Below are 27345 nucleotides of genomic sequence, written 5' to 3'. Positions count from 1 at the left end.
TCATGGTAACTGCCACAGTTGCCAACACACACATTCAAGGTTATGTCCTGGGCATTGCACACAACTTGGCAGTTGATCGAGATGTATCTCTTGTAGTTCATGTAGATTCTATTCTGCTCATCAGGTGGTGCCTTGATGTGTACATGAGTGCAATATGTGGCACCCAGCAGTTCAGGGTAGAACTGTTGTATATTCTTAGCCCTCTCCTCAGAACTATGGGGAAAACATATGTGCTTTCTGACATGCATGAGCATAGCATCCAGGAATTGTTGGAGGATCCTGGATGCTGATGCCTGTGACACACCCATCATGTCCCCAGCTGATCTTTGAAAAGCACCTGTGGGTAATATTCTAAGGGCTACAGATATCTTAGTTTCCACTGTGATGTGTTCCTCTCGATTGGTTCTGGCTCTGAGTTGAGGGTGGCAGAGGTCAAAGAGTTCTTGTAAGGTGTCTCTGTCCAGCCTGTAGCACTCTAAAATCTTTAGGTCATGTAGTGTCTGATAAGACAACCTGGGCTTGAACATTCTTCTCCTTCTTGACCTAGGCCAACTATCATCAGCACCAGCAGCACTGACTTTAGCCTCTAGCACATGCAGATGTAGAATAGCAGCAGTAGCCCCTAGCATTGTGTCAGTTTAAATTCCCTTGTCTCTATGCCAATGGTATTGAAGTATTTAGGGAAAACAAGAATGGAGGTTACATGGATGCTTTGTATCATGTTGAATAGCTGCACCATGTTGGATTGGTTCATGAAAATGGAATTCACCTGCTTCTACTGTGATTAGCATTTATTACACACACCTGCTGCTTGCTCATCAGTGTGCACGGTGCAACTCTGCTCACTCTTGCTCACTCCCATGCAGCTATGCATAAAGAAAGAAAGCATTGCAAAATTGTAATTACTTTCCTCCATTCCCGTGATATCACGCAAACATTTGGTATAAAATGTAAAGGTTGCCAAATGTGTACTAAAACCCAAAACCTTCTGCACTCTAGCCCTACACATACACATGGTGTCACAGGACTATTTACATGACAAACACAAAAAAGCTGCCATTTATTCCTCCATTTCCCTTGAGTGTGCTATGTGCACCATAATGCAAAAGAGGACATAAAAAATTTACAAAAATTATTTGAGAGAGATAGAGAAGAGACATTTTACAACAAAATTCCAAGGATGACGCACAACCTGTGATTTGTACATAGCTTACATATACTTTCACTTTCCACAGACCAACCTGTACAACTTTGAAAGTACAACCCGACAAACCCCTCTGATGTCATCACTCACTGTTGACAACCTTTGGAAATAAAAACACAGTGGAAGTGCCTACACGGAGTGAACATCCCTGTAGGGTTACTAATTTTTGGGAGTCAGCAATTCCAATGGGTTTTTACCTAATTTGCATCTTCACCACACTGACAGCCAGGAATCTCCACAGTTAGTAGCCGTGTCAGAGGAGAAACTGCATGGAAGCACAATGTTGTAAACACAATGGAGGCTATTACTTTGGCCATATATCTGTTATACAGTACACATGTTTACAGTACAATATAATACTCTGTTTTAGGATGTTCAAACATTTTAGTGGCCTGCAGTACATACAATTACATTTTCTTTTGGGGGTGGGAGTGCAAAGGTGCATTTATGTCATGCCCCTTAAAAATATATTTTTTATTTTGCAACTCAGTTATTCTAATATCCACAGTGTTATTCTAATATCCACAGTGTGTAATTAGGTCATAATATGTGTGGGTTTACATGTTGAGGTCAGTTCTGTATAAGCTTTTACTTGCTCTTGCTTCCATGTAGACTTCTTTTCGTGGCTGTATTTGGAAAGTTTCCGAATAAACTGCCAACACAAACACAGAGTCTACACAGTTGCTTTAGAAGTTGTTGAATCAATTCACTGTGTTCATTTGCTTCATTAGCATAAAATTCAGTTACTTATGCTGTAAGTTGTATACCATGAAAGTTTCTGTATTTGTGCATGAATGTGTGCCGCTGTACACAGCTACATAGAGTTTAATGAATTTAAAACTTGCTGCAGCAGTGATGTGCACATGGTAAAAAGTCTCATGTAACCTTTCATGAATCCCCCCCGTTATAAAATTATTCTGTAAATTCTATGTGCATTTTACTGATGCATTGTATTGTGAGATTTTTAATGGTTGATTTAACAACAAAATTGTTTGAAACAAAAGTTTTTGCCTATCTATAGAATTCTGTTTTCAAATTCTAGAGGCATAATTCTTTATTTAGAATTCTAACTGCAGTTTTCTGTATTTAGAGTACAATGCTTGAAATGATGTTTGCACTTCTGTATAATTCTGTGTTTAGAGTCAAGCTGTATAATTATGTTTAACGTCTTATCAATAGAATTATATAATCTGAATTTCATTTACAGAATTCTTTGCATATGATTCTAAGTACAACAAACCAAATGAGCCAAGGCACGAATGTCCACACAGTCTCTGTTTAATAAAAATGTAAAGCTTTCGAGTCAACACTCTTTATCAATAAAACTACTCTTTATATAGTCAATGCCAGCCAATCATATCACAACAGCTTGGGAGGCTGGTATAGAATGCATGTGTAGGGATGAGCAGCTATCAAAAAAAATGGCCAGCCATGCCATTGGCGAGGTAACTGTAAGATACCACTTATACTCTGTTACCTAGAGCTACACACACCCACTTGACTGCCTTTAGATTAGAACCCACATCTAAGTACACATACTACAGAACACAGTACTTAACACACAAGCCACAGCACAAATCTGACTTATACAGGAGTGCAAGTGGACTTAAAGCAGATGACATCAGCAGGCCCTGCGAGAGACAACAGCTTGGGAGGCTGGTATAGAATGCATGTGTAGGGATGAGCAGCTATCAAAATACCTGCAGTCAGTTGTTTGAGCTATGCAGCACATCTTGAAAACAGTGGAATAAAAAACAAATGGAAAGGAAGACATAAGTGAACTCAACCAAAGCAAGATATGACATACACACTACAAAATGATACTACACATCAGATAGTTCTACATAGTTTAAGATCTGAACTCTCAGACCACTGCAGATTCAGAAAATAGGATGGATGCCTTAGCCCTCTTTGCCATACAAACAGCTTTGCATTAAAGAACTGAAGCCATTGTTCACACAAACAAATGCATCAGTTGCAGCATGGTTCCTTGCTTTAACTGTATTTTTTGTAAACATATTAATACAGATTTAGATTTTGAGCATCCTATTCTTAAAACAAAATTTTTGTTTAGACATTTGTCACATGTACTAGTGAGAATGTTATATATTTAGCGAACTGTGTGAAATGTCCATGTTTCTATACAGGTAGGACCAACTGCAGATTAAAAGAAACAATAGCTTCACATATGTCAGAAATTTTTAGGGGGGTAGAGACCAATGCATTAGATAAACATATTATGGAGAGTGGAAATGATCATGCATTTAAGTTTAGGGTACTCCAGAAAATCTATATGAATGAGAGGGGATGACATTGTTAACAACACTGAAAGAGCTGAATACAAATGGATAAACTATTTTAGAGCTGATATGCCACTGGGCCTCAATAAGGTTAATAGTATTAAACCTATTTTAAAGTTAAAACATTCTTATGTTTAGTTATGATAGCCCCTAGAGCTGAAGGATGTTATAACATCGGTATTTAACTGTGCTTTTTCTTTTAAACCTGATATGTGTGCTAATGAGTATCTAAATATTTCATTTGTTCTGTGATATGATTGGCTGACATTCACTATATAAAGAGTGGTTTTAACTGAGTTTTTATGTATTGATAAAGAGTGCTGACTCAAAAGCTTTATATTTTTATTAAACAGATAGTGTGTGGACGTTCATGCCTTGGCTCATTTGGTTTGTTGTACTTGGATTTGGACTTTATGAGGCATGTTTAGTTGTGTTCTTTGCCCTGCTGCTTTGTTCTGCATATGGTTCTACACATAAACTTGACTTGTAGAATTGCATATGCAAATTCTGCATTTAGAATTGTATCCATTGTTTTCTGATTAGATTCTCTGTTTTAAAATTATTGATGGGGAATTGTGGGCTTATAATACTATCTGTAGAATATAAGTATAATTATTTCTGTAAAAATGTATGTTAATTCTATACACGAAATTCTTTGTTTAAAATTCTAACTGTGCAATTCTATATCAGGATTCTCTTTCTGGAGTTATATCTGTAGAATTACATGTTTAGAATTTTATGTTTAGAACTGTATCTGTGTATTTCTATCTGGAATTCCTTCTGTAGAATTCTGAGTAATTCTGTCTGTAGAATTCTCAAGAGTCTCAGACTGAAACATTTTTAAATTCTATCTGCAGAATTCTGATTCAAAAGTGTCTGTAAAATTCTATGCTGAAGACGTGTAAAATTCATAGAATTCTTAGTTTCAAACAATTCCTGTAGAATTGTACTGGCAGAACTCTGGATTTAGAACTCTATCTAAAGAACTAAATCTGAGGATCCTGTTTACAGAACTGGGTGTTTAGAAGTGCTCCTCTTGAATTCTGTGTTTAAAATTCCATCAACAGAATTCTGTATTAAGAATCACATCTATATATTTATAGAATTCTGTGTTTGAGACTGTTGAATTCTATGTTAAGAATTCTGTCTTTAGAGTTGTACATTTACCCCAGTATAGGGTAATGAGGTGTTCAAAATGGAGAGGAAGGTTCTAAGAATAACAATATGGGTGAAGAAAATCTTCTCATTTAATGTCAGTGGAGTGCAGAAAAACAGAAATTGTTCATATTAGAGGGAAAGATATAATTAGCATATGGGGCTGACTGTAGTACCTACAAGGTAACAGTGTGAAAGAAGCAGGCAAAAGAATGGGGGGGGTCATTACGGAGATAATGGATGGTTAGAACAAGACAGTGTGGAGAGAAAAATGTTTCCGTAAGTTGCTTGAGAGGCAGCAATCATCAAGTTAAAAAAAAAAAAAGGTAAAGGATTTTTTTTTCTGCAGAAGATTTAGAAGCAAAACCAAAAAGTGAAGTGTAAACTGAAAAAAATGAAGGCAATTTGAGAAAGGAGCATGTAAGAACTATGAGCAGACACATATCTTTTAATGGGGTGGGTAGTGGGGGAGCTAAAAAGGTGGACTGTGGTAGATGAAATACTTAGTCAACCACTTCACCTTTCTGTGCGTCATGGCAGAGCCCATGTTTAGCAACTTCCTCTAGTTCCCTTGGAATCTCACCATAACAGCCCTTCACACTGCATTTCCTCCCAACTCACCTTGTTGTGCACTATACCTCAGCCTCAGGTTTAGCATGTTGATGCATCTCATTCTACAAAGTATGATGGCACAGCCTCACACTTAGTATGTCTGCCACTTTTTATTTTTTGTTTTTAACACGGGACAGTTAAATAGCCACTTGATCTTTATATTCACTTAACACTTTTACAGTACACCACAGTAAAGCTGCTTAAAGATCATGTGTAAACTAACACCATCAAAGTAACTTATCTGTTCTCAAACTGCATTATTCAGTAGTTAGCTACCTTTGATGTCTTTCTGTCATTTAGGTTTGCATTCTCACTTTTCTTTTTAAGGTAGATATCTTCCAAAAGTGTCCTCCATAGCCATAACATGCTCTTCCCTCAAGGATTACTCTGCAGAAAGTTCTGCTTCCTTGCTGACATCATGTTAGGGTCAACAGTCCATTACTTAGCCAGCATGACGTGAAAGGCATACACAGAGAGAGGATTTTCAGACTGGGACAGTTTTACTTCTATTTTTCTTTTTTTATTATTTTCAATATTAACATTAGTTACTCCATTGCTGGTTGGTCTTCAAACTCCCATGCATTCTGCTTTCATTTTATGTGAAAACAAATGGGAAAGCCTTTTTGTTTCATTGTCACAGAAGCACATCATGTGTAGCACAATGTCCATAATTCTTAACTGTCTCTGATTTTACCTAATATCACTGAATCTTACCTTTAATCTGGCCATGATTTTTGTAGAATGCCCCTGATTTTGCCTCATATTTTATCCTGTCCATCCCATGTAAAACTTTAGATTTTGTAATAAAACACTTAGGATTACAGTCAGAGAGTAATACTGGACTTTAGTGTTTCATCATTTATACTTTATGTTGCCTGGAAAATACATGCTAATGCATCAGCTGTTCCATTAATAAACAGACATACTGTACCCAGCCTGTGTGCAGCGCTAACATGATATTTACTTAATTACAAAAGAGAGGAAAGGGACTCAGCCTGCTAGTGCATGAAGTGCAGGAAAGATCTAACTTAGCTTCACCAAAGTGAAACGAGTGAGGATGCAAAGTCATGGAGTGCTGCCCTTGTAAGTTCACAGAGAGCCAACATTTGCAAGCAAGAAATAACAGTAAAATGAAACAGACTGTCCAGTAAACTGGATTTACAGAGCAAAAAGCTATCCTGTTATCCCAGAGGGAAGAGAAGATAAAGACTGCAGGTATCTGCAGAAACTGGTTGCACATTATTTTTAACAAGATCAGCCATTTCAACTTGACATGCCCTAAGTCACAACCTCAAACTAAGTATGTTCACCCATTTTGACTTACTGTGCCCTTCAACACAGTTTTATGATTAGAATAATCACTCATAACTACTAATATTCATTTTTCTCAATAAACTTTTCCAAAAGTCCAACTTGTGTCTGGAGTTTCATTTTGTTTCCTAGACCCAAGTTTACAATTGCACTCCTGAGGTGGCATGATTTTTTTAGTTCACTGACAAACCATTTAAAAATGAACAAGCTCTTGATTTTAATTATTTGTTTTTCTTTGCAGCATCTACTTCACTTTACATTTGCCTTAATGAGCATATTCCTTGTGCAAGGTCTTTGACCTGACTGGGCAATAATCCAGCATGGTCCCTTGTTTTGTGTGAAGAACAATTTCTGCTCATACTTCTTTAAATTTCTTACAAAGAAAAAAGACAAAGTCACAGTAATAGGTTCTACATGTAATGTCTTGCTTTTCATGAAAACGCAAGCGAGTCTCATGATTCTAATATTTCTCAAAATAACATCAACTTCATTATTTACTCCACTAACAAAGTTTGAAGTTAAATGACTTCAGTCATCTAAATTTCTTTCAAAATGTATATCAACCTTTTATTGTCTCATAAATCACTGTAAATTTTCTTCAGACTGTCAATGATAAAGGTGCTCTTTAAAATGTTGCTGTTTTTAAATACAACTGCACCATTACTTCAAACTGCCCACACTATCATTACTTCTTCTTCTTCTTTCGGCTTTTCCCACTTAGGGGTCACCACAGCGGATCACCTGTCCGCTCATGATTGGCAGTGGAGTTTTACAATGTCGAGTTGCCAGCCCGGCGCCCAACCTTCCAAAGAAGGTACACACGCACTCACACCTAGGGCTAATTTAGAGTGTCCAATCCACCTACAGCATGTCTTTGGGATGTGGGAGGAAACCGGAGCACCCGGAGGAGACCCATGCGACCACAGGTAGGACATGCAGACTACGCACAGAAGGCACCCCAGCCGAGAATTGAACCGGAGAACCCCTTGATGTATGGTGGCAACGCTAACCACTGCACCACTGCGGCCACCAATAACAAGCTGATAATGAAGGGCTAAATGTCAGCTGTCATCAAGACATGTTAGTTTCATCTAAGAAATCTTGCTCAGATCCAGAACTTAATTCCAGTATTGGGCCTAGCCACAGTGATTAATGTAATGGTGCCACTTTGTCCAGACTATTATATTGCTCTTCATTCTTGCTGTCAGATGGTGATCTGGCATGACTTGTAGAAAGTGCAAATTTCTGAATCATGACTTGTTTAAAAATGTTTTCTAATAGTATCCCTAACAAGCTCTGCTCATTACGACAACCAGCTGCTGGCCTCCACCAATTATCTTCAACATAATACAGACAACACTATGATCTTCTTTCATATGATAACACATATCCAACATAAAGTGATATCTACTGCAACAACCTGAGTCTCCAGGGCAAATCTTTAAACCAGTGTATTTATACACTACAAATTTGTAATCAAAAATCAGTCTTCATCTATGTAATACTGGCTGCACAGATTGTCATCTTTACCACATAGCAGTAATGCTGTCTGAGAATCTTTGCAAAGTCACCTCTACAACAATGTATGCAGCTACTGTTTCAAATGTATGTCTGCATGACTGCCTAAAACAGCAACACTGATTTGAGTAATAATCTTGGCAAATCCAAAAGCTCAAGACATGATTCTCACAGGCCATACATCTCTGAACAAGTTAAATATTTTAGTAATTTTAGTCATGTGTGCAGATGTGTACTTCTGCCATACAAGTCCTGACCAATGTGCAAAGAGCACATTGGAAAACGTTCACATGTTATAACTACTCTATTTCACTGATTGACTTCTCTACACTGATACTAACATTCATAATTTCCTTAACCAAATATTGCAGAAACAGGAAGCATGTCAGTGTCTCCACCTCTGAAACTTTTATATGAAACTTATTAGTGTCTCAACCTTCAAAACTGTTTTATTACTCCTTCCTTCGACTGTTTGGTTAATAGCATAACAGTAAGGCTATGCAGTTCTGAATTGGATGTCTTCAGTATATCTGAATCAGAATCTGCTACTTTTCATGAAATCAGTGTGAGTGACCTAGGTACAATCTCACATTCGACCACCATGTAGTGGCAGTGGTCAGAAAACCCTTTTACTTGGTTCATCTCAATAAGTAAAGGGATTTCATCCAGAAAAAAGAATGTTATTACCTCTCTGTACTCCTCCCTCATTATACCAATAATTGAGTATAATGCCCCATTTGGTATGCACCACTCCAAACAGCCGCACTAACTGGGAAGGCCACAGAAACACTTCACAAAGAGAGTCCATGGCCTCCAACACCTGTCCTATATGGACAGGCTCAAATCACTATCACTCTACTCAATATCATACAGATTGTTCAGAGGTGATCTGTGTCTCGCCTACAAAACAATATCATATCCTGCCCTACTAGAGAGGCTCCATATCTGTAAGTCTAACTCCTCATGCATTACCTGCTTGAAAGGCCTAAATCTAATATGCAACATCAGCAAAACCTGCTGGAAAGACAGTTTTGTCTCCCAGAGGCTGCCCCATTTCTGGAGTAGACTTCCCATACATGTCAAACAGAGTACCTTCTGACACTCTTCAAGCGCAACCTTGATGAGTGGATGAGAAACCACAAATTTGTCCCAGGGGTTATATCTGTGTCCCTCATTGACAGGGGCAACAGGTGCTGACTGAGGTTTATTTTTTGGGGATAAACTCTTGACTAGGCTTTTAAGGGCCCAAGGGCCATTATCCTAGTAACCTCCTATGATCTTATGAAACAAATCTTTCACTGCGCTGACAGCCTTAATGACTTGTACATTTTACAATCAAACTGCATACTATTTTTCTTCCAAAACTGAGAATACTACACTTCTTAACACAGCACATAGCTACTGTCATTTAATCCACGTGTGAATTTTTTCCAACTATTTCTTGCACTATGTAGAGTCGCAGGGTATAAGCATTGCCCATGTGTCCAGAGAAACAGCTAATTTTCTAAAGAATCAGCAGAACCTCCACAACGTTTTGCTTGAGAGGAAGTATGAAAGTGGGACTATCAGATGTATTTTTGACCCTATTAAGGACCTAAAAGCAAGGGAGGACACTTCTTTACATGAACCACAAAGAAGGTTTTTATGTGATGTCAGAAGTCCCTACACTAACCAAAGGAAAGAGATTAAAAGGATAATTTGTTACAACCGGTCCATTTTGTCCAGTAACAGACTGGTGGGTAAGGTTCTGGATCCTGGCCCCTCTTTTACTTTCCAAAAAGGTAGGAATATTAGCATTTATTTAGAAGGGACATTCAACAAGGACAATATGGAGAGGCTTGTTACCTTTAAATGTGGGCCCCCTTTCTGTACCTTTTGTAAGTTCATGAGCTGCAGGCAGTTTTTCATCTGCCCCAGTACAGGTAAGAAATATAACAGTAAGGTTGCTGGGAACTGTAATAGGGAAAAGACTGTTTACAAAGCCCAGTGCTCCAAGTGTCAAGTTTTTTTTTTTTTAACGTATTGAAGGCTATTTCCAAGTTTAAAAGGAGGGTAGCCCAACACACGTCTGAAATTAGAAATAGGCTGAGTACAGCATCGAATCACCAGGTCATTCTTTTTCACTTTTCACATTTTGGACATGATCAGGATAGGTCCACTCGAGAGGAACTGTAATGCCATTCTTAAAAAGAAGGAGATGGAATAACAGATTTGCCTTAATGCCTACCACCCACTTGGACTTAATTGTTCAATTAAATGCATTCTTCAGCTTAGGAAACTTGACCAGAAATGATCTTATTAGTGGTTTTGACATGACATGTTTGCTCCTTTCTTCACTTTTCTTGGATATTTTTAAGCCTGTATTTTTGATAGTTTCTGCTTGTTTATGTCCTCCTACAACACACACACACACACACACACATATATATATATTGACCCATTTTCCACACATTTCTTTGTTTTTTTTAGTGTATGATTGATAATATGGATGCTCAGATTCAACAGTGATCTGATGAAGTCCTATGAGTGAAAGTGCTTTTCTTTTTTTGTTTTTAATACAATTATCATTACAGTTTTTTATTTTGATTGTATTTTAATCTGTGATATTTCTTTATATCATATATTTTCCAAGGTCACTGTAGTGGGTGCTGTTTTTTTGATTCATGTGCTTGTTCAGACACATTACACACACACACACACACACACACACACACACACACACACACACACACACACACACATGCGAGCGCGCGCACACACACACACGCATGTAAACACACACACGTGCACACACACACACACACGTACACACACATGCATACATACACGCGCATGTACACATACATGTACACACACACACACACACACACACACACACACACACACACACACACACACACACACACACAAGCTCTCTCTCCTTCACTTCAGTCCTCTGTTTTTTTTTTTTTTTTTGGCTGTTTCTTTTTAGTTTTTTTAGTTTATCACTCTTTTTGGAAGGATCTTGTTGTCATGTTGGTGTTAAATAGCCTTTAGTGAAGGCAGTCTTGTGACACCTTGTTCCTGTCTGAGACAGACTAGGAGTTCATTAATAAGTCTGTATTTCAGTTTATTCTGACTTTGTTTTATTAGTACTCTTTCTGTGTCTTATCTTAGTTTGGGTTGTAAAAATGACTTGTGTTACATCAGGCTAGCTATTAGTTGCAGGCTAGGCTCATAACTACGTGGGAGGTTGTCATTCATGATTTATGATGCTTTGTGCTTTTTATGTATATATTAGTTTTGCATGGGTTAAAGTAGTGTTTGAAAAGTTGATCTGATGAAGTCCATTTGGTGGATGAAGCCACCTATCATAAAGTTATTCAGTTCAATTTTGAAGGATGTTTTACATTCATTACATGTTGAATTTCAACTTCTGTCATCTGGAAGATAGTATTTGTTCCCAATGTGTAAAACAAAATGGTATAAGACTAGTTTTATTCCAGTAACTATTGCTCAAATCAATAATAAATGTGCTAAGTTTAAATAATAATCGGCATTTGTAGCATGTTTGAATTGCAGCTTATTTCCTGATTGAAAATATTTGTTTTGAAATGCAAAATACATATAATGATGGTACTTTAAATTAGTAAAGATGTGCAGTATAGGATGTAAACTCAGTCTTTGTGTTGTCTTTAAAATAGGTTTTTCATGTTTTTTGTTAAATTAATGTATATGTTTAAATGTATGTTTTATGACCAAAGCTAACTCTGTGACTGTAAATCAAATTTACTTAAGGGTACAAATATAGGAACTGAAATGAACTGAACTAAGCTTGCTCAAGTTTGTTTCTTCAGTACCTTCATAGAAAGGGATATAACATCTGAAGTTCTGGACTGTTTATTACTGTGAAATTTATCCTCTATCTTAACATTGAAGACCGCTATCTCCTCGCATCACTGTTGTGGTTTTTATACTTCTGCTGGAGAGATAAACAAACTTCAACCCTTCAAATCCCTGTCCTCATGACTAGAAAAAAAACTGTTCAAATTTTGAAACCCAGCACCGGTCTCTGCAGGACACTACAAGTTATCTTTACTAAATTAAAAAAGATACTCTTGCACATTCACCTATGTTCTAAAGTAATGCCAGTGCTTGACCCAGTTAGTGTTTTATTCAGTAATTTTAATTTGGCATAGCTTGTCAGTTACACTTCTATGTGGAACTGTACCAAATGATTTGGCATGGACAATTAACCTCTATGTCCAGTCAACCACTCATGCATTGTAACTGGAGCATGTTCAAAAAACAACGAGGTTAAGAAGCAGAACCTAACAATTACACAATTATAGTGATCTTAACAAATGGGCAATAATTAATCTATATTTTTTTCTAAAACTTCCTTCATAATTATCTTCATAACGTTAGAGCCAGTGCATGATAAACTAAATGCCCTACAGTTATCCTGCTCTTCAATCACCAGTCCCTTATGCATAGTGACCATTATGGCCATTTGCCATAATACAAGTAAATAACATTCTCAGCTTTTGTAAGATATTTAACAATACTAATCTAATTCTGAATAATAATAATGAATCAGATATATTATCAGGTCTAGCATAACTAATATTTTTTCCTCCTAGTTTAGATAACAACTGCATACTGCTGCGTACCATATAAAATGTCTCCATGACCCACTTTAATCCCCAGAGCAAGGCAAAAAAGAGACAGGGGCATACTGGTATAGAAATGTCCTGACAATAGGGGGGCTTGTCTTCTTTGGCCATATAAGCAGCCATTCCCAATGCACATGGTATGCAAAGACATCAGTGTAGTTTGTGTGTGCATGTTCTCTCCCAATCTCTCTGTATTGCCCCTAGATTATTTGTCTGCCCGAACTACAGCTAATGGATTTCACCAATGACTGCAGCCAGGCAGAATATCTTTCCCCTATGGGTGAGTAGGCCAGCATTAAAAAAAAAAAAATCACCTCCCAAACTACTTTCTACTGTGGCTGGGTCCAGTACTTGAACCAGGTTTCCTGGGTCACTCTACATGTTCTGTTTCTCTGTGCCATGCAGCTTGTTTACAGAACTAGTGTCACAAACATGACTGCCTACACTAAGTGTACACTAAGTGTACACAATCTGCATTCAGGAACATCTCTACCACATTTTATGTGCTGTCTATGCACTCAGAAAGACTAATCTAAGTGTAGACATAGTTTACACATTGTGGTAACCTTTAGGAATCTCTCTCGATATTTAAGGCTGCAAGACAATTAGTAATAAAACTAAAATTATGAGGAAGAAGGTAGGAGTTAAGCTTGTGTTGTCTGTTTAGAATGGTGTACACTTATGTAGGCATTAATGAATACAACCTCTAGTGCTTTGTTTCCACCACATTCTCACTGAACTAAGGTACCACATTTCTCCACAGTACAATTACACATGCGCTGTGATGTTAAAAAAATTCATACTAGAGTTATCAGGAAGGACATTAGATATGTCATTTGACTTACTACAGCTGTATATTACATTCTTAACTCCTTTATGTTCCCAATGCAGTTAAAGATTATTTTTTGTTATTCTCTGAACTTGATCCTAAACAAGCGTTACAGTTTATTTTCGACTATTTAATGACCCTTTTGAGTGCCCTTTGTATTTTATTTACTTTAATTATGAAAGCTTTCAGAAGGCATATAAGATGAAATTCTTACTTTTTTATATGCAGCATATTTATTTTGAAATTTCACCACAGAGGTTTATTCTTGAATTTGACTGCCAGCATATTTACTCCTTAATGGTATACAGTTCTTTTAACAATCATACAAAAGCTACGGCTACAAGTTAATGAGCTTTACCCTGTAGCACTACGATTGTCACACTCAGTCTTCATGTTTTCACTGCATGACTCTGAGCAAGTCACTTAACTAGACAGTGTTTCATCATGCCCATCATGCTTTGTTTAATTGTAAGGCCCCTCGTTTAGTTTCACAGTGCTTAACAAGTGTGCCTAGCAGGGTTAGTAGGGTAGAAAACACTCATGTCCAAGTAAATAAACATATAAACAAAATAAATGCATTAAAATGTAAGATAATCAACGTCGATTATTTACACTGTACAACTTGCTTATTCTGAAATTTTAATGTAGAGATTTATTCTCAAATTGTCCAGTCAATGCATTGCACAAGGCATGCGTGCTCGCGCGCGCACACACACACACACACACACACACACACACACACACACACACACACACACACACACACACACACACACAAAGTCAAAGGCAAGTTATTTCATTCTTGCCAATTCAGCTACCTGCATGCCTTTGAGATGCAGGAGAGGCACCTGGAAAAAAGACAATTTGGACACATTTAGAACATGCAAACTGTACAGAAGTCACTTTAGAAAATAATGCAACAGCTAACTAACTGTGATAAACTAGCAAAAAGAATGGAGTCACACATACGATACCTCTTTGTGATGTAGTCTACCAGGCTACAAAGCGTGTTGTTATCATTGACTATGTATGATAAAAAATAAAAAAACAGTGCACTTACAATGCCATTCTGAACACTGAATCCCAGCTGGTACTTCAGATCTGGTCTCTTAATTAGAACAGTGGTGACAGGTGGGCAACTGACAATATTTAATTTTACTTGCGTCTGATTCTTTAGAGCCTAAAAATGCATAAAAAAATGCATAAATTTATTTCTGAGGACTTTCCAGACTGGCAATAATCAGAACAGACTGAACCATTTCAAATAACTTTGACAATGAGTAATAAAGAAAAATATAAAATTTTTGTAATATGTCCTTTTTTAAACACCTTTATTGAATTATATGTCTTACACCAAAATTTGAAATGTTATTACTAAGCTCTGTGGACTTCCAGCATCACACCTTGAACAAACTGCAGCATACTCTCCAGCAGGTACACTAAATGCTGCACATTCAATCTTCCTACAGCCAACATTTTTACACATTCTCTGCTGAGAAACCACAGTTATGATTAAGATCATAAGTGATCTTTAAAATTTCAAGGACATTATCATAGAAATGCGCATTAATGTATTATTGCATGTGATAAGAATATAGCCATGGCAATAATGGGGAAAACTGGACAGAGCGTAGCTCTCATCTATGAATACCAATGTGAGTTGCGCTCACGCCAGTGTTCTGGATTATTGACTAGCACTCACCCTCTTGCCTCCAGAAACAATCAAGGCCACTTTTTAAAATATTAATTCTATTATCTTGAAAAGTTGACAAAGTCAAAGAACTATAATTTGTCTATAACTGATTATTGCGGTTATCCATTATTGACAGTCCACCGCCTTTTATCCCAGAGAAATAATCAAGACAGGCACAACACTACCTTGGGACAAGGCTAAAACAGATGAGAGGTATGCTTGGAAGAGATGTGTACAAAAATAAAAGACTGCAACCTCAGCCACCGATAAGCTTTGTAAGTATAACTTGTAAATGCTGGGGGAAGTTAGCCAAGATTTGCAAATAGAAAGGTTCAAAGCAAATAACATACCTTAAAGTGCAACCAACAGACTTACACAGTACAGTACCTGTCAACATGTCAATAATGGAAAACACTGGAGTGAAATTGTGTTGTTACGATCGTGATTTAAAATGTTATGACAGCAACATGCACGTGTACAACTACACTTCTGCCAAAACACTTCAACTATAATGCAAAGACATCATTTCAGTCCAGTGTTCTCTATTACCGCCTCAGCCACTAGCACTTTCTTTAAGTGATAAGGTCCCTCCTTTGGTTTCTCAATGCTCAGGTTATGCATAATTATTCCTGTCAATACAGAACTAAGTTAACACAGACAATCACAACATTTCCATTACAGATAGCATTATAAGAGATAAGAAAAGAGTGGGAAATTGCTCTGCTGCTTTTGGAGAAACAGTGAACACATCCCACTTCTGTAGGTGGGAATGGCTTCTATCATGTAACTGTATTGATAAAGATATATGAGTGCAGAAAGACTTGATGGTTAAAGCAATGAACGTCTCTCATAGGAATAATAAACATATTTGACATAAGTACTCTTTCACAAACCTACTACAGAAAATAGCAGTTTTCAAAACATCAAAACATGAAAGACAAATTCAGCATCTTTTACCCTCAGGTTGACACTGTTTCATTGCTGTGTTGTATGTTAATGCTGTATGTACTGTGTTGTTATACTAAATGATCTAACCTGGCCAATCACATCACATATATCACCTCACTACTTCCTTTACCTAGAGTTTCAAGTGGTTACATTAATTATGTTTTCCTACATTTTATAATATTGGAGCTTTTTTTCTGTTGTCACTGTATTTCCTTAGAATTATAAATTATATGTTGGATCTTTTTTCTCTTGGCACCCACTAAACAATTTGCCTCAACTCAGCTTGAGAGGTCATTCAATAACATTTAAATAAATAAATGCATGTGTTTCATCACACATATTCAAACAGGCAAAATAAAACAAGACTCCAAACTCATGAAACTTGGTTTAAATATATTAGCTGAATATCAGATATATAGATATACCCTGGCTAATACTTCAGTTAATTTCTATTAATTACTTAAAAACAAACCCAAACATCCAAGAATTATGATGTATTACCTAACTTAACTTAAAGACTGTCAAACTAACCAATTCAGAACACATTACCTACTTAAGACTGCAAAACTAATTGCACATCCTGACTCTCTAGTACTGATAGCAATCTATCCCAGGAATGTTGTGCTTTGTACTATCTTCAAAAGTAAATACCAAAGAGTACTAATTATTATGTATCGTATCTTATATAATGTATTCTATGTCAAAGTGTTTCCTTTACTTATGTTATGTCCGTAAAAAAAAAAAAAAGTTTTCTCTTGGAGCTTTTCTCCCGGGACTCCACTGAAAATGGACTTCTATCCAGTTGGACTCTCCCGGTCAACAAATGTAAAATAAATAATAAATAAATACAGATGTCACCCACAATCATTTCTGTAAACCTAACACAACAGCTGATGATTTCTCAGTACTTGGACAAGACTGTTTAAAAGTGAATTTAATCAAAATAAATAGCTAAATTACAGTTCCTACACAAAGAACTGCAACAAATAAATCAAAATTCTAACATTACTGAGTGTTACAGAAATTCTTCCATGGCAGTTACAGAGCACATAAAGTACCTTTAACATTCTAATACAATTATAAATTGAACGTAATAGCATGCTAACTAAATATTTCAATCTTCCAAACATAAAAAGAGAAAATTATTGACTAAAACCAAATACCCCCAAATGTATTGGATTTTTATTAAATAGCAAATTAACTTACAACACATCATTTATATTTCAATCAGAGGCAGTAACATACTTGATGCAGAAAAATTTGATCAGGTCTCTGATCATAAACAAGTTATTTGTTTTGAGACATGGTTGTCAAGAAATTCACCTTGATAGGACAGCAAAGCAGAACTTAAGATGGGAATCCTGACATCGGTATCAAAAGTGAGTTATGATCAGACAGTCCTGATAATGACTCTTTATAGTATACAGACCTGTAGCTGTTCAGATGGACTACTTTGTTACAGAAAAAAGGTATAAGTTCTACTGCTTTGTAAGTAATAAAATACTTGGTGAGGGGATACAGACTATGGCCAGAAGCGACTATTCCTCTGATGAATGAGAGATTTTAAAAGCTATTAGACATTTCATTCTGCCAAACTTTGTGTGTGTGTGTGTGTGTGTGTGTGTGTGTGTGTGTGTGTGTGTGTGTGTGTGTGTGTGTGTATGCATGTAGTGAGTTCAAAAAATAGCAAAGTGTATAACAGCTTTTAAAGCCATTTCAGTTTCTCACTGCAGTCTAGCGGTGGCTGGCATGGATACTGTTGTGGTTCAGCAAAGAGACAATTCCTTAAAAGTGTTCAGTGGTGCTTAATAAGACTTTGCTGACTATGTTTTCTTACATCAAAAAGATGCTTAACAAAACTGTTTTTTTTTCCCAGATTTGGAGCATGACTGCAGCACTCCATGAACTATGTAATAAGGATAACAAATGTTGCATTTATCTGTAATCCCCAACTACAGTCCCTCATTACTGAACACTAAGAAAGATACCATATTTAATCAAAGCAGCTGGCAGTCATCAGCAAAGAAATATGTCCTCCTTTCTAGAACTGCACTGAAATAAACGGATTCCTCATTAAAAATTATTATGAAAATAGCCTTAATGACTCCTTCACGATGGAGACATGAGACATTAAACCACAGGATGCATATAAAATGTTTGCTTTTATTATTAAATATGAATCCACCTATCTTGCCATACTTGGATTATCCTACTCAAGGTGGTTATACATAATACTGGTAGTTTAAAGAATAAAAAAACTATGGTGGAATCACAAAATCAATAAAATATATAAAACAAAAAAAATATTGCACCCCTTTCAAACACAATCCCAACACAGTAAACAAACCACATTTTACAAAGTACAAAATCATTGCTTGCTGCAATAGCTACAACTACCTCTTTTACCACTAAATGTAGCAGTCAAATGTCGTAAAACATAATATGCACTTTGATTACAAAATTAATGGTGAGACGTGAAAGGCAATCAAGGCAATAAAAGATATAGGAATCAATATAGATATTTTCTTAATTGGTGCCTTTCTCCTTAAGTCATAAAGGTTTACTCTTTAAATCATGGGAACTAACTCTACTCAAGTGGATTTATGTCATATGATCACAAGATTATATGATCAACTTTCAAATGATTAATTCTCAGAACATCAAACTGACTTCGCCTCCAGAAGCTGGGAACACAGACAATGGTGTTTTTGCTGGGTGGCAATCCCCCCTGCACCCTCACACTCCCTGCATATTATATATATATATATATATATATATATATATATATATATATATATATATATATATATATATCATCTCTGAGATCTCTCCACATTGCAGAAAGGGCAAACACCTTGTAGATCAGAGTGTAGCATGTGTGATATGTCTTTAAGAAGCATGTGAGACGGTGTGTCCACGTATAAATCCAGGCACGTGCAATCTCTAGTGCTATTTTGTAGAAGCACAGCCAGTGAGTGAGCATGTATAATCACAGCAGTTAGGCTGAACAAGGAGAAAATTACAGTCAGCTGGCTGTCAGGTGCCAGGATCCGCCACATAACGTATGCACACAAGTCACTCCACAACAAGTACAAATATGACTGTCATTGTCCATGTTGGAGTGAATGACTTGAGACGTACCTCCCTGGACTACATGGAAAGAGACATGGAAGAGCTCTCAGATCATGTGGCCCAGGCAGGTATGATCCTAGCCCTGAGTGGCATCCTGCCTTCACCCAGAATGATACCACAATATAAGGACAAAAAGATTGACTTCAACAATTGGCTAAGCTTCTGGTGTCATTCAAAGGGGATCCAGTATCTGTCTGCCTGGGACGACATGACCAACAGACCATGATGCTTTGCCAGAGATGGTCTGCACCTGTCACCCCTGGGATTCAGGTTACTGGCTAAGGCTCTTGCCACCCATATAGTGCCTTTTTTAGGCAAAGTTCAAAGGACAAAACCACCACCGTAACAGGTACAAGCATGCAAATTCTGAAGGTAATGCTACTCAATGCTAGAAGTCTAAACCTCAAAATGCACTCTCTCGAGGCACTCCTAAAAATGGAGAACATCGATATCTGTGCAGTAACTGAGACCTGGTTCAAGGCTCCTGGCGACAACTCTTACCACACCTTTCAGCTACCAAACCACTTCTGAAACACTAAAGCTGGAGGAGTGTCCATATTCACCAAGGATTTTCACACTACCAGGCTAGCTGCCCAACACAATGCATCTGAAATTCTCCAGGTGCAACTAACACTAGGTAAGACTGCAATCCAAATTGTAGCTTTCTACAGATCCCCCACCATGCCCCAAGATTCTCACTACACCTTTCTAAACATACTGGAAAATATTAAGATACAACCAAACACCCTAATACTGGGTGATTTCAACTACCCTGCCATTAACTGGGAAAACTACTCCCTCATTAGACCCATTATAGAATACAATGCCCCGTTTGGTATGTACCTCACAAGACATCTACAACAACTGGAAAGGCCGCAGAAATACCTCACTAAAAGAATCACAAGCCTAAAGCAGATGCCCTACGCTGACCACCTTAAAAAACGCCAGCTATACTCTGTTGCATATCATCTACTCAGAGGCGATTTCTGCTTAACATACAAGGGCATGTCAAATCCAGAGCTGTTGGACATGCTACACTTAAAGAAATCCCAATCTCTCAGAGCCACACGCTCCAGGGATCTAAACCTCTTCATCACAATAAACAAAACATGATGGAGGGATAGGTTCCTGACCCAGAGACTCCCCAGACTCTGGAATAGACTGCCCATACATGTCAAGCAGAGCGCCTCTTTGGACCTCTTCAAAAGGAACCTTGACGATTGGATGGGAGAAAGAAAATTCACCCTGGGGATCACGCCAGTCACTCTGCTAGACACGGGTCTAGGGAAGTAAATAGTGTGGAAAGAAATAGCCAGGGAATTGTTATGGCTAGGCTTGTATAGGCCCTAGGGCCGATAGCCTAGTACCAACCTATGAACAAGTTACTTAGTTATAGTCAAATAAGCCTTTACAATGATGTGTTTGTATAGAATAAAGCTGCTTAGACAGAACCCATGATGACTCATTTATTCATGTACCAACACAAAAGCAACATGGTGTCAGAACTGGGATAGAAAAGAACAAAACATTTGAAGCCATGAGATGTAAATATGACACTGAAGGTAAAACCAAGAGAAAACAGTGCAAACACAACCAGAAAGAATTAAAGGCAATGAAAAGCAATATGAATTATTTACTCAATGCAAAAAGGCAAGAAAACATATTACAAGGGCATAAAATGCATTATCAGGCAAGCTGAAAGTACAAAAATGTTGTTAACTAAAGAAAATACTTAAGATAAAAGTATTTGATGAAAGGTATGTGTTTAAAGTACAAAACGAGTATGTTTAAGGCAGAACGAGTGTGTTTAAGGCAGAACTGGGCATGTTAAAACGGGCACAAAGAAATGAGCACAAATAATATAATAAGTACAAGAAAAGGACACAGTAAATAAAAATAAAGCAAGGTGACTGCTATGTTGGGCAAAGTGCTGTGTCTGGGCATAACTACGACTACATATGGTATCAAAAGCATAATTAAAGTTATTTAAAGTATCTCAGAGTGTGTAAAAGTGCTTACAGTGTGTGCTTATTACTGTGCATGTATTTCAAAGAGTTCACTGTGTGTGAAGTACAACTATTTCATGTAATTCAGTCAAAGCATGGTTAATGAAGAAAGTTCTTGTGCTGGTTGTGTCTTTTCACAAAGTGCTGCCATTAAAGAGTGCTTCTTGTACTGTAAAGAGTTGCCTAGCAAGGTGCCACCATTTTGGGGACATTTCAGTGTATTGCATCTAGTCATTTACAAAATGTGGATACCTCAAAAGACATTGAATTTGGGCAACAAAGTTCTGACTATTCCCATTGTGCAATTGCTTGATGAGTTTCTTGCATCAAAGAAAAGTGTTTTTACAAAAGATTCTAAGTGTATTACAGTGCTTGTGAATTGCTCAGTTGCATTGCAAAGTTCTCGAATGTTTCTTAAAGTGAGGACTTTAATAAGTGATGGTGCATGACTGTAGCATGCCTGTCTTTATCAATAAAATTCCAAGCACTTACTTTAGCATTTTTACCTTTACCAATTCTGAAAGCCGATGATTTTCACATTTCTGTCTTTACCTATTGAAAATTTCATAAAACACTGCAAAGTCCAAGAAATCTATTCCGCAGAGTTTTGTAAAGCATTAATAAGTCTAAAAAGTTATTTTCCAAGGCACAATAAAGCATCAACAAAGCTCAAAAGTTATTTAGCAACGTACCATAAAACATTTGAGAAACCTAAAAAGTTATTTCGCAAAGCCAAGTGAAGCATTAAGAAATATGAAAAGTTATTTTGCAAAGTTCAATAAATCGTCGAAAAGCCCAAGAGGTTTATTTCGCAAAGTCCAGTTAACTGAAAGCACAACATGGTTGTTCATTCACACAATAATAAATAAATAATAAATGATAAGCTTAAAGAATGAAAGTGCAGGTAAAGAGCACAAAAGCATTGACCAAATTCTGTTTATGTCACTTACATATGCACGTGTGTGTGTGTGTGTGTGTGTGTGTGTGTGTGTGTGTGTGTGTGTGCGTGTGTGTATGTTTGTGTGTGTGTGTGTGTGTGTGTGTGTGTGTGTGTGTGTATTTGTACGTATTTGCAAGACCCTTCGCTGGTATATGTTAATATGGCAGACGGATTTCCAAAACCTCAACCACTTGTGTTTGACCAGAATATTGCAGAGAACTGGAGAATATTTGAACAGGAGTACAATATTTGGTAGTTACGTATTATCGCAACCACAATCTTATGACAAAGATGTCTGTTTTCCCAGCCCTTCACACACGTGCCACCAAATAAGTATATGCAGTGTTTTCTGCTTAACAGCTTTTTGAATTCCCACTTACAAAATGTTTTGTTGTAATGGACTGCAGACTCATTCCGGGAGCACTGCCTGATGAAGTAACTTGCTCAGTCACATTTCGGCCAAACAGCAGTGGAAGAAATCCAACCGTCTACCTTTTCATTACAGGAAGAGGTTCAGTGCAACTTTGGAGCCTTAACCCTCTGCACTAACTCCCACATAGCATATATATAAATAAACCTACTTTTTTATAAGTAATATTTCTACTGTTGCTTACTGTTTATTAATCAGGCAAGAGCAGTGGTCAGATGTACCATTTTTGTTTGTAGGTGTGCATGCGTTTCAGCAAACAGTTTTAGTTTTCCAAAAATTGTTTCTGTCCTGGTATGACATGGCAATAAAATAAACTCTTATTTTTCTGTGTTATAAGCTGTCCTAATGTCTTTCACACTATTTTTTAATGTTTTTTTTTTTACTTTTTTAATGAGCTATGTGCAGCCACTTCAGGTGAAAAACTCGTACAACATGCTGAGACAAAGCAAACACAAGTATGTAGAACCAGCATCTTTTGGCTCAGACTGTAATGCACGCTAAACAGAATTCAGGAAGAGGATTTTGGCCCGTTATTCCTGCTGCCTAATTTATGTCATACAACAGTAGTTAGCACTTTAAACACCCCTTTTCACTCTTACATACCTTCATTTCCTAAGAACACTGAGAATTACGCCTGTTTAAAAATGTGGTTGTGATAATACGCAAGTACCCAATATTTTTATATAAGCAGCTTATGCAGATAGAGATGCGCATACAAGGACATTTATTTTCCTATATTTAGCAGGATCTGAGCTTATAGAAAGAGAGCGATCATTTGTATATGCAGCAGCAGTATATGAAGGGGAGGATGCAGACTGCCATATTGTTGCAGAGAGACAGTTGTTTTACACAAGAAATCATAAACCAGGGGAAACATTTGCAGCTTATATAACTGACTTGAGGAACAAGGCTAAAACATGTCAGTTTGGTGAGTTGAAAGATGAGCTGATAAAGGATAGACTTGTATGTGGCATTAATAGTGCTGCAGTGAGAAAGATTTTGCTTTGTGATAGCAATTTGATATTAAGCAAAGCAAAAGAGATTTGTCAGATCCATGAGGAGATACAAAGGCACACGAACATGCTTACAAGTGACAAAAGCATGGTTTCAGTAAATTGCAGAGCAAACGTAGACAATATGCAACATGTGGCAAACAGAAACAGGTCTAAGCAAATGGCAGCCACAGGGTTCCCAAAGAAGGTGCCAAGTTTTCCAGAGAGTTCCAGGAAAAGTGCAAGCTCCACCACCAGCTCAGTGCCATATAAACATGAGTCAGCAAAAGTCTAGCTTTATTGTTAACTGTGATAATTGTGATGCAAACCATGAGTCTAAAACTGAGAAATGTTTAGCATATGGTCAGCAATGCCATAAGTGCAAGAAATGGAACTATTTTCAAAAGTTTTGCAAATCAAGAAAGCCTTACACAGTTGTAAAGAAAGAATGCACAGGAAAGCAAGTTGACCAAGTAGAGCCAAAACAGTCAGCTTACTACATGGATGGATGGTGTATCAGTACTGGGAAAAGAGTTGATGTAGTAAACTTATTGACAAGGAGTAAAGTGTTTTGCACAGTTCGGATCAATGGGTAATCCACAGAGCTCAAAGTAGACACTGGATCAAAGTGCAATGTTATATCAGCAGATACATTAGCAAAAGACAGAACCAACAAACAACTCAATGTAACCAGCAATGAGAGACTTGTTGCTTATGGATGTGAAGAAATTCAAACCGAAAGTTCAGTGATACTTTCATGTTATTTGGCCGAGAACCGAGAACTGTTACAACTTATTATTTTACATAGTCAGATGACCAATGCAATCTTTACTAGGTCTCAAATATAGCTTGAGAATGAATCTGCTTTCTTTTGCTAAAGAAGTTCATCATGTGAGTGCAGTTCCAAGTTCAAGTTTTTCAAAAGGCATTTTCTCAGAGTATGCTGATGTTTTTGATGATAAATTGGGCAAACTTCCAGTTGTGTATTCTATGAAATTAGACCCTGACATCACTCCAGTGGTCAGATCAGCAAGAAAAGTTCCAGCAGCTATGCAAGATAAAGTCAAAGTTGAGTTGGATAAGATGGTGCAGCAAGGTGTGATTTGTCCAGTCACAGAACCAAATGAATGGGTGTCATCCATGGTAGCCACTCATAAGAAAGCCTCAGATGATATCAGAATATGTACTGACCCTAGAGATTTGAACAAAGCATTTAAGGGGCCATATAATCCAATGCACACAGTTGAGGAAGTTGCAGCTCTAATACCAAATGCCACTGTATTTTCTGTTTTGGATGCAAAGAGTTCATTTTGGCAAGTGATGCTCGATCTCAGATCCTCATTTCTAACTACTTTTGGTACCCCGTTTGGCAGATACAGATTCCCAAAGATGCCATTTGGAATAAATTCTGCAAGTGAAGTCTTTCAGCGTGCAATGGAACACATTTTTTTCAGGTTATCTTTATGCCATAATAGTAGATGATCTATTAGATGGAAGCAATGGCGAAGCAGAGCATGAGAGAAACCTCAAGAAAGTTCTCGACAGAGCATGTGAAGTAAATTTGAAGCTTAATCCTCTGAAGTGCAAATTTAGATTTCCAGAAGTAACCTGTGTAGGATATTTGTTTACAAGTACAGGCTTGAGTCCTGACACAACCAAACAGAAAGCTATTTTAGAGATGTCAGCACTAGGTAATGTGCAAGGGTTACAGTGTTTTCTGGGCATGGTCATCTATTTGGGCAAGTTTATACCATATCTCAGTGAACTAACAACACCTTTGAGAGAGCTAACATGCAAAAATATTGTATAGTCATGGTTACAACATCTTTAGAAGGCGTTTGATGACCTTAAGCAGAAAATTGCCATCCCCCCTACGTTAAGGTTCTATGATGTGAATAAACCAGTTATACTATCCTGTGATGCTTAAAATGTTGGTCTTGGTGCGGTTATTCTTCGAGAGGGAATACCAGTAGCCTATGCATCTAAGACACTTACTCAAACTGAGATTCATTATATTCATATTGAGAAAGAGCTTTTGGCAATAGTTTTCGCATGTTCCAAGTTTCACAATTATATTTATGCTCGAGTTATTCAAATTGAAACTGATAACCAGCCTCTAGTTACTATTCTAAAGAAGCCTACGCATTCTGATCCAGTGAGATTACAAAGAATGATGCTTCAATTGCAAAAGTACAATTTCAAAATGGTCTACACTAAAGGTAAATTGCTGTATCTGCCTGATACCTTATCCAGATCGCCTAGAAGTACAACAGAACAACTTGATACTGAAACTTTTGACTTTGATGTAATGTCACTGCATGCTTTTTCCACCACTAGACTTGATGAGTTGAGAGATTTCACTATGACTGATCAAATTTCACAAAAGTTTAATCACTACATCAATGTTGGATAGCCGTCAAAGCTATCTAGTGCATCACCTGAGGTTCAGTCATATTTTCTTTACAGAGATGAATTGTTGAAGGAAGACATAAATTGTTGTTCCTGCTGCCTTACAGCATGAATATATTCAGATTTTGCATTCTGGTCACCCAGGTTTATTATCCACTAAGAGAAGGGCAAGAAAACTAGTATTTTGGCCTTCATTATCAAAAGACATTGATAGAGTTCTTTCTTCTTGTTCAGTATGTAATAGTACCAGAGTACATTTGCAAAAAGAACCACTTCAGCTAAATCCAATACCTGAAATACCTTGATCTACTGTTGCAACTGATATCTTTGAATGGAATAATCAACACACACACACACACACACACACACACACACACACACACACACACACACACACACACACGTGCATAAGTAAGTGGCATAAACACAATTTGGTCAATGCTTTTGTGCTCTATACCTGCACTTTCTTTCTTTAAGCTTATCGTTTATTATTTATTTATTATTGTGTGAATGAACAACCATGTTGTGCTTTCAGTTAACTGGACTTTGCGAAATAAACCTCTTGGGCTTCTCGACGATTTATTGAACTTTGCAAAATAACTTTTCATATTTCTTAATGCTTCACTTGGCTTTTTTGGTAGACTCTTACTCGAACTGGTTTGAGATTAATTTGCTACCAAACTTAACCTTAACAGCTCTTATCACTAAGCTAAAACATCATTTTTCAGTTCATGGTAGTCCACACAAACTTTATTCTGACAATGGTACTCAATTTACTAGCCAGTTGTTTCTGAAATTTGCAAGAGGATGGGACTTTGTACATGTCACTAGTAGTCCTGAATATCCTCAATCCAATGGTCTAGCTGAACGAGCAGTACAAAGTGCAAAGCAATTACTTGAAAAGTCAAAGCGTGACAATACCGATGTATTCTTGAATTTACTTAATCTCAGAAACATACCGTGTGATGATATTCTTGGCTCACCTGCTCAAAGACTACTTTCCAGACAAACTAGAACTATGTTACTTATTTCAGCAAGTTTGTTATAGGCTAATTCTAAGAACAATAAAACTAACAAGGTTCGATTGTTGAAGAAGAGTGATATCCATAAATCTAGTTATGACATCTCAAGCAGATTACTTCATTCGTTGAGGGAAGGAGAGATGGTACGAGTTCAGATAACGAAATGTTTTGATCGAATAGGACAGACAG

General features: G+C 37.1%; 1 protein-coding gene across 7 annotated transcripts in view; it reads right to left on the bottom strand.

Moving 5' to 3' along the window:
• APBA2 (amyloid beta precursor protein binding family A member 2) overlaps positions 1-27345 on the bottom strand; it is a 2738723-nt gene that overhangs the window by 140195 nt on the left and 2571183 nt on the right. For all 7 annotated transcript variants that reach the window (XM_044078549.1, XM_044078553.1, XM_044078554.1 and 4 more), the window contains one exon: positions 14645-14764. In XM_044078549.1, coding sequence (XP_043934484.1) covers positions 14645-14764 — 120 coding nt within the window. The remainder of the gene's footprint in view (positions 1-14644; positions 14765-27345) is intronic.

Source organism: Protopterus annectens, chromosome 7.part1, assembly GCF_019279795.1.
Source record: "Protopterus annectens isolate FY-2018-M chromosome 7.part1, PAN1.0, whole genome shotgun sequence".
Lineage (NCBI taxonomy): Eukaryota > Metazoa > Chordata > Ceratodontiformes > Protopteridae > Protopterus > Protopterus annectens.
The sequence above is the reverse complement of the archived record's forward strand: the minus strand, read 5'-3'. Positions and strand labels throughout refer to the sequence as shown.